Source organism: Besnoitia besnoiti, assembly GCF_002563875.1.
Source record: "Besnoitia besnoiti strain Bb-Ger1 chromosome Unknown contig00007, whole genome shotgun sequence".
Classification (NCBI taxonomy): domain Eukaryota; phylum Apicomplexa; class Conoidasida; order Eucoccidiorida; family Sarcocystidae; genus Besnoitia; species Besnoitia besnoiti.
Genome location: NW_021703915.1, coordinates 464,079 through 472,290, shown reverse-complemented (window position 1 = coordinate 472,290; position 8,212 = coordinate 464,079). Strand labels below are relative to the sequence as shown.

Here is an 8,212-nt window from a genome sequence, read left to right as displayed (position 1 = left end):
GCGCGAGGCCGAAAGCGCAGGCGCCAGCGAGAGCCGACGGAAAATGAGCGACGGGCGCGCCGTGCGTGCTGGAGGAGCCTTGAGACTCGCAAAGGGCAGGGCAGGGGAAGGGCTGGCGGCGAAGCGGAGGGAAAAGAGGGGGGGGCGGGGGGGGGAAAGGAGGGGAAAAGGGCACCTCGTGGGGCTCGTGAGCTTCGTGTGTGCGGATGCGGTTGTGTATGAGTCCCGTGTAAGTGTGAGATCAGGTCTCGGAGGCACATGTGTAGACCGTGACATACGTGGTGTCTTGGATATTGGCGCGTCGAGGCGCCTGGCGAGAAGAGGCGACCGAGCCGCGCCGCGTGAACCGCGCAGGAGGCGCGGCCCGGCGAATTTTCCGGACTCGAAAATCTTCTCACACGAGACCGTAGATTTGCACTGCATCTGGCACTGCGCAGACCTCGCACACTCGAGTCGAGACTTCTGTGGGGCCTCCGGCACGGCGTGCATGCAGCTCTCGCCAGCGGGGGGGCGTGTCTCTGCTGAAAAGATGCGACTCAAAACTCAGAGTCGCACCTCGCAAAGGCTGTCGGCTGGCAGCTCTGCGTGTTGGCTTCCTCTGCCTCGCGCGAGGAGATTCGCGGCGAGGCGAGAGTCAGTAGACGGGCGACGAATCGTGAACGCTGACTCACGCAGAGGCCGCTGAAAAGCGCGCAGTCGCAGCGCAAGCCCTGGCTCGGGAGGCGCTTCGCTGCACCCGCAAGCCCGCAAAGGAGTTTCACTTAACAAGAAAAAACGTCTTCCCTTTTTGTGGACTTACGCCAAGTGCGCCGCGTCCAGGCATCGGGAAACTCGACATCGACAGCACGCGCCTTGCACTGTGAAGCGCAGGCTTGCAATCGCGCTAAGAACTGCATGCCTCTCCGCAGACGCGGCGAAAAAACTGCCCGCGCACAGTCAAATCGTTCACAAGCAAACGGGCACATTATCACCCCTATTCACTAATAAAATTATAGTCATGCAGTGAACTGGTGGTGCCATATTCACATATACATACATTTACATATATATATATATATATATATATATATATATATATACATCCGTATAGGTATATATACATATATATAAATATATATGTATGCATTCACATGCGCGCTCGATGAATAGTCGCGCACAAGTAACGACTTGTAGTGGCGGCCCTCTCGTAGAACGAGAAGTCTGCGAACGAACTCTCAATGCCCTAAACCCCAAACTGAAGTGAGAAGGCAAACACCCGAGCGAGACACGCGGCGCGCGTGTCTGAAGGGAGAAGCGAATAATCTCCACGACTCGGCTTCTTCGTCCCGTTCTCTCGTGCAACTTCATTTCGATTGCGTCTTGACTCGGTTCCTCTGGTCTTCTTCGCTCTCGCAAGTTCGTTCTTGTCACTCCTGTCGTCTCCTCTCTCTTCGTTTTTCTTTTCTTCGGGCCTTTAAGGTTCGAGAACGATCCTCTCTATCTCTCCCCCCCCCCCCCTCCCCCCCCCTCGTCGGTTTGACTCGACTTCCGTATGGTTTAACCGCTACTGTTGGGCTGGGTTTCAAAACCCGAATCCAGATAAGACAGCTATTTACACGCCGAAGTCGCTCATCACTTTTTCTCTCCACAGCGCCACAGGTAGGCTGCGGCGCTGAGAGTATGAAGCAGGTGCAAGAGGCGAAGCGCTTTTTTTTTCTTTGTAGCCCAGTGTGTCTCCTCTTCTGTCGCGTGACGGTTTCTGCGCCTCCGCGCGTCTCCGCGGACGTGCCCTCTCTCTCGCCTCCTAGACTTTTGGCTCGTTTCTTGCTGCGGCGCCCTGCGGGGCGTCGGGCGCCTCGCTAGCCGCATGTGAGGAAGAAAACTCCGTTGAAGGAGATGACGCAGACGGAGAAGAGGAAAACGAGGCGGGCGCGCCGCAGAGAGCGCCGGCGGCCGCAGGCGCAGCGCACGAGAGAGAAGAAGGAGGGGAGAACGCGAGGGACCGCTCAGGCGACAGAGAGCGAGAAGACGAGCCACGCGAAGACGGAGAGGAGACGAAGGAAGAGACGAAGCATGTCGTCGAGAAGACGGGTGACAAGAGAGCGCGCTCGTTGCCGATTGACGTCGTCTCTTGCTCTGACAAGGCAGAATCTTCCGATAGGCTTATGACCTCTCGGCTGCCCGCTTGCTTCTCGCTGACGAGCCGCCAGTCCCTTTCCTCTCTGCCGCCCTCTCTCTCTCGTCTTGCTCTACCGGCTTCCACGCCAGAGGCGTCGCTGCCATCGGCGACCGCCTCCTGTGTCTCTCTTTCTCTCCATGCCTCGCCTCGTCTGCCCCTGCCGATGAGAGATTCCTCTGCAGCGTTTTCTGTGCTTTCGCTTTCGCAAATCGCCTCGCTTCCTTCGCTATCGCCCCCGCCCCGTTCGCTCGCGCTGTCGAGCTTCGCAGTGTCGCCGGAGGTTACGGACCGCGCGGTAGACTGAGAGAAGGAGAAGCTCGCCTCTTGCGCGGCCTGTAGCAAACTTTCTCTCTGTTCGGCAGCTGCGAGTTCAGCTTTCGCGGGCTGTCCTTCGCAGAGGCGTCCTCTCTCGTTGCCGCCTCCCTGCGGCAGGTCTTCTTCGCCTTCCGTTTCTTCCTCGTCGGTCACGAGGTCTATGCACTCGACGTCCCTGTCCACTTCCGGCGGCGCCTGCTGTCTCCCGTCTCTCGCGCCTGTGGTGGGGCCTGGCCTCTGTTCCTCTCGGCTTTCTTCGAGCTTCAGGCGAAGCTCCCGCCTGCGCATGGCGCCGCGCAGAAACGCGTCCAGCGGCCTCCTGGTCAGCTCCCGCGCTCGCTCTACCTCCTTCCGACGTTCCCTCTCTCTCTCGCGCTTGCCTTGGAAGCTCGAAAACCCAACAGAAATCTTGTGGAGCTCGAACGGTGGTGCGGGACCGGCTCGTTCTCGCAGTTCCTCCGCCTCCGGGGCTTCCCAGCTGTCGCAGGCATCTGGCTGCACCGCGCGGCTGGAGAGCGCGAGAGGAAAGTCAAATCGAAGGAACAGGAGGAGTGCGTAGTGAAGAAGCAGAAAAGCCTGACAGCCCTCTGCCGGCGGCCGAGTCTCCGCGCCTGTCCCCCGCGTGAGCGGCACGCGCGCCGACGCGTCGTCGCCTACGGACCGAATCCAACAGACGCGAGCAAGATGTGAGGCTGCTGTGGTGTCGCATTCGAGACTAAAGGCACGACGACCTGAAAACGCAACGCCGTTACCTTCGCTAAGCGGTTGCTTGGACGTTGACGCATCGCGACTCAGAGATGCAAATCACTCTCTCCCTACATCCATATCTATCTATGTCTATATCTATACATCTATCTATCTATTAAAGGAGGCCCGCAGGCCTCCTTCCCTCGTTTTTTCGCCTTTTCCTTGTCTCTGCGTCGATTCTCACCTGGGCAAGTCGATGGAGGCGACGAAACAGGAAGACGCGCAGACAAAGCGCCTGCGGAGTCTCTGGAGGGCACGGCTGCTCCAACGACACACTGCTCTTCTAAGCAAGAGTCAGAGGAGAGAGAAGATAAGGTAGAAAACGACGAAGAAGCAGGTGAGTAGGGGAAGCGGCTGGAAGCCTGGTGCGACAGCTCGGCGCGAGCGGGTTTGTGGCCTGTGGTGGCGTCTCCGTAGGCAGGCAGAAGCCGTTGAAGGAGACGCAGAACTTCAGAGGGAAGCTGCGCTTCAACCTGCGAGAAAAGAGGGCGATGGGCGTCGCACAAGAGCGAGACGAGATCCGATGAGGCGCAAAAAGAAGGACAACTTAATGGGGAAGAAGCAGAAGTGGCGCTAGAAGACGACGAAGCAGCCGCAGACGAGGAAAGGAAAGACGCCGCAGACGCCGAGGGAGACGGAGGAGCCGACGCCTGCGTGGCTGCGACGCAAGGATCCCAGAAAGACGAGGGCAGCGTCATCTGACGGCCCTCCCCGTTGAAGTCCTTCTGCCTGCGAAAGAACAAGAGAGCAAAGGCGAGCACTCAGATCTCTCTTTCTGTTCGCATTCATCTGCCAGCTCGTCCGGTGTCTCTGCTTGTCACTCTGGTCGCTCCAACCTTTGCTAGGCCTCCCCCAGAGTCCGTTTTTCTCACCGAATGTGCAACTTGAAGGACGTGGCGACTTGCTCGAACTTCTGCTCATGGTCGGCGTGCCGCTTCAGGAGCCTGGCGACGAGTTTCTGGGCCTCGAGCACAAAGCGCTCGGGTGTCCGTACACCGCGCGCGACGTAAGAATCTTCCGCACTCAGGCTCTTCGGGGCGAGCGTGGTAACGACCGGCTCGCCTTCGTCGCCGAGACAGAAGGCGCGGAGGCAGAGCGCGGACAGGAGGAAGGGCGACGGCGCAGCTGCTGTGGGAGAGGCCTCACCGGATGAGAGGGAAGGAACGCAGGCAGACGGGGTAGGAGATGCTTCAGAGGCGAGCAAAGCGCCGTCGTCCCCCTGCGCGGCCTTCGCCCTGCCCAGAGGGGCATCTCGCTCGCGCGTGGAGCGGCGTTTCTCGGCGTCCGCGCCTTCGCCCCAAACGCCTCGGGGCAGTCTGCCATCGACGAGCTGCGTCTTCGCGAGAAACGCCGCGGGAGCAAAGTGGAAGTTCGCGGCTTCCAAAAGGCCGACCAGCCGCGCGAGCGGCGCGGCGAGGAGGTCCGCACAGGTTCGAATCCGCGCGCGGTGGAGAAGGCGAAGCAGGGTCCAGCCTGAAGGCGAAATGCATCGAACGCGGGCAAGGAGAGTCGCGCGCGCGCAATGCGCTCGAAAAACATCCGACAGGAGGAGAGCCTGGCGCTTCGCGCACGAAACGCGACTTGCACGAGAGGCGAGCGGTCCGCGACACGAGGGCGAGAAGAGGCCTCTCGCGCGCAAACAAGACGCAGGACAACGACTCACGCCGAATGCGCTGCTTACCGAACCCAGGGAGTTTCTGAAGCGAAAGCGGAGCGAGGAACTCCCGCCGCTGCTGCGGGAGAAGAAGCGTTTGGTGGCTGGGCTTGTTGTAGGCGCCGACAAGCTTGGCTAGAGATTTGTTCGTGCCGATGCCTGGGAAGGCAAAAATGTCGAAAAAACGCCGTTGCGCAGAAAACGAGGCTCGCATGCGGCAGCGCCTTCATGCCGCTTTGGCACACCGCCTCTTGCGACCAATCAGAGACACACACAGTCTTTGCGCGCCTCAGAACGCAGAGCGCGAGACCCCGAGATCTCTCGAGTTGGGCGTGGTTCCGTGTCGCTTCCCTCCGTGTCTTCAGCTCTGCCCCCTCTCCGCTGGCGGCGTCCCCTTCTCGGGCGCCCTTCCGCATCGTCTCCCCGCTCTCCGTCGTCGCTGTAAGGACGTGAAGCGACATTAACAGGCCTGCAGACTCCCACTACCAGTCTCTGTGTGACTCGAGCTATCTCGTCCCCGGGCTCGCGTTTTTACTCTAGATTTCGATCGTTTTCCTGGCTTCCCTCTCGCAGAGCCCCGCTCGCTGGATGTCTGCAGTGACAACGTCGCTGCGGCCTCGGGACCCCGCTCGCAGACAGGAGGGGACCAGCGGCGACCGCTGAAAAGAAGTCGCGTACCTGCGGTGCTCGTCAGGCCAATGCGCGTGTGGATGTACGAGCGGACAGCCTGGGCGAGATGCGAAGCGATCGCCAGAGGCAGCAGACAGGGACAAAGACGTCCGACGGAGGCGTCGCCGCCTCCGTCGGGTGCGCGTTGTTTTCCTACTTCTCTGCGACTGAGGTCGGCGTCTCTCGCGGGCTCTTCGCATTCCCCATGCGCGTCTCCTCGACGCGAAGCTCGCTCAGTTCCACCTGCCTCGCTGGCGGCCAAGGCACTCTCTCCCTCGGCAGCCACGTCTTCGCGTCGCAGTCTCTTTCTGCTCAGCCCATCGCCTGCCGGCACGGAACCTCTTTCGCCGCTGAGACGCCTTGCGCCGCGCGCCTCCTCCTCTTCCTCGCAGCTCGCGAGGCAATAGAGCGCCTGCTGCGAGGCGTCGCAGAGGACCCCAAAGTCCTTCTTCTCCGCCGATCCGCCTTCAACGCCCGCCGCGGCGCCGCCTCCGCCTCCGCCTCCGCCACCCGCCGCCTCGTCGGCCTTCTGCGGGTAGACGGAGGGCGCGAAGGCGAGGAACACGAGCGCGCAGGACGCCTCCGCCCCCTCGGTCTGCCCACTCGGCCGCGGAGGCTCGCCTTCTTCCGCGACCGCCACGAAGGCGCACCGCGAGCAGCGGAAGGCGCCCTCTGGGAAGAAGAAATCTTCGCGCCCGCGGCCTGCAGCCAAGCGAGGGGGGCACTCCTCTCGCGGAGACCAAACCGAACAATCCAGCAGCTCGCGCCTGTCTTGGGGAGTGCCTGTCAGGGCGAGCGAGAGGCTTTTCGCCTCTCCCTCGCCCTGCTCTTCTGCACGCGTCTCCGCACGGCTCTCTTCGCGACCTGACTCGCTTGCGGCGGCAGCGCGGGCAGCGGGGTGGCATGAGGAGGCTTCTCGCGCTGCGCATCGCTCGCGGCGGACGAAGGCGTTCGCCTCCTGTCCCGAGGGCGTCGCGGGCGCATCCGAGCCTGCGCCCTTCTCGTTCTCGTCTCGCGCGTCAGCGAGCCGCGAGGCAAGAAATTCGCGCAGGGCGCGTGCGCCGGCGCTAGCGAGGGCGGTGACGTCGATGAAGAAGTCATCGAGCCCCAGGCGCTGGACGGCGAGCGGCTGCCGAAGCATCGCTCGCACAACCGCGCGAGAGGCCTGACGAGACAGAGAACGGCAGTGGCACGCGCAGACGGACGACGCGCCCTTTCGCGAAGAGCTGCGCCGCCGAGAGGCAGGCCGCGCCTCCGCAGAGAGGACGAAAGAGGTGGGAGACGCCGAGGGCCCTGAGGCGCGCGAGGCACAAGCGGGGAAAGAGCCATACCGAGCGACGTCCTCACGAGGAGGGCGAGATGAACGATGCGAAAGTAGACCAGCAGCGGAACTAGACGGAGGCAGAGAGCAAGCAACCGAAGAACAAGAAGACGAAGAGCAAAGAGACGACGAGCAAGAAGAGTAAGGAGAGGACGAGTAAGAAGAAGAACAAGACGACAGAGCGCAAGACGACAGACTACAGAAATGAGAGGGAGAAGAGGAAGAGCAAGAAGACGAAAAACAAGAGGAAAAACACGAAGTCAACGAGGAGGACGATGGGTTGCATGAAGAAGAGGAAGCAGATGAACGGGAAGACGACGAGGGCTGAGAGGTCAACGAAGGTGCGCGAGGTCGTGAAGCAGCTCCAGGCGCGGAGGCCCGCGAGGGCAAAGCCTCCACCGCTGGGGCGTCAGGCTCGTCGCCGGCCGAGGAAGACGGCGACCTGGAGGAGGGGGGGGAGTTTTCCAGAGCGAGAAGGAACGCTTTCTCTTGGATGGCGTTTAGAATGCGGTCAGATACGTCTCTGTATTTGCTCAGGTCTTCTCCGTTCTTCACGACGAGGCACGGGCATCTGCGGATGGCCTCGGGCAAGTAGATCCCCTTCCGCAGCTTCCACGGGGGGCATCTCGCGACCAAGTTCGTTGTCACAATCAGCTGCTTCTGCCGCACTGCAAGCGGCTTCCCCGCGACGGACGGGTCCCGTAGGGTCTCGACTTGCGCGTAGAAGCAGTCCATATCCACGTGAACTACGGTTCGCGCCGCGCAGGGCGACTCCGCGGACAGCCCGGAGGGAGGCGGCGAGCTGGCAGACGCCGAGTAGGCGGAGGACCGACAGAGAGAAGAGCGTGCCACGCCCGGTGCCGCGCGGGCATCCCCTAGAGCTGCGCAACAGCCGAGGCCTGAGCAGCAGCAGGCCGCGGACGCGCGCAGCGCCTGCGAGGTCGCGTCTCTCTGCCTTCCTAGAGAGAGGGAGAATTGAGAGCAAGGAGAACGAGACGGAAAACAGAGGGAGGGACAGGAGGACGGAGAGGTGCCAGCGTGACGACGCGCAGGAGAGAACGAAGCCGACGGCACAGAGCGCACTGCGGCCTTGTTTGGGGCGGCCATCTTTTTGCGCGTCCCTCCCACGACGAAATGAGAAAGAAAACCCACGAGGTGCGCATCTCGCCGATCTGCGCGCCTCTCTGTCTTTCTTTTCCGCTCTTTCTTTTCGCTCTACTGGTCTGCTGTCTGCGCGGCGCTCTCTCTGGCGCCCTCGCCTTCTTTGCCTTCCTGCGGCGTCGTACTGAGCGGCCGCTCGCCCCCGCGGGTCGCCTCCGCAGCACACGCGGTCACCCCGTTCACACGG

The 8,212-nt window shown here is 61.8% G+C and overlaps 1 protein-coding gene across 1 annotated transcript; it reads right to left on the bottom strand.

Moving 5' to 3' along the window:
* Nucleotides 1–1,783: 1,783 nt before the first annotated feature.
* BESB_070960 (uncharacterized protein) lies at nt 1,784–7,971 on the bottom strand (the record flags this gene model as incomplete). Its single annotated transcript, XM_029365469.1, has 5 exons — nt 1,784–3,126; nt 3,405–3,949; nt 4,093–4,693; nt 4,902–5,033; nt 5,553–7,971. 5 exons carry the CDS (start codon nt 7,969–7,971, stop codon nt 1,784–1,786), a joined length of 5,040 nt encoding a protein of 1,679 aa, XP_029217953.1.
* Between the last annotated feature and the right edge of the window lie 241 nt (nt 7,972–8,212).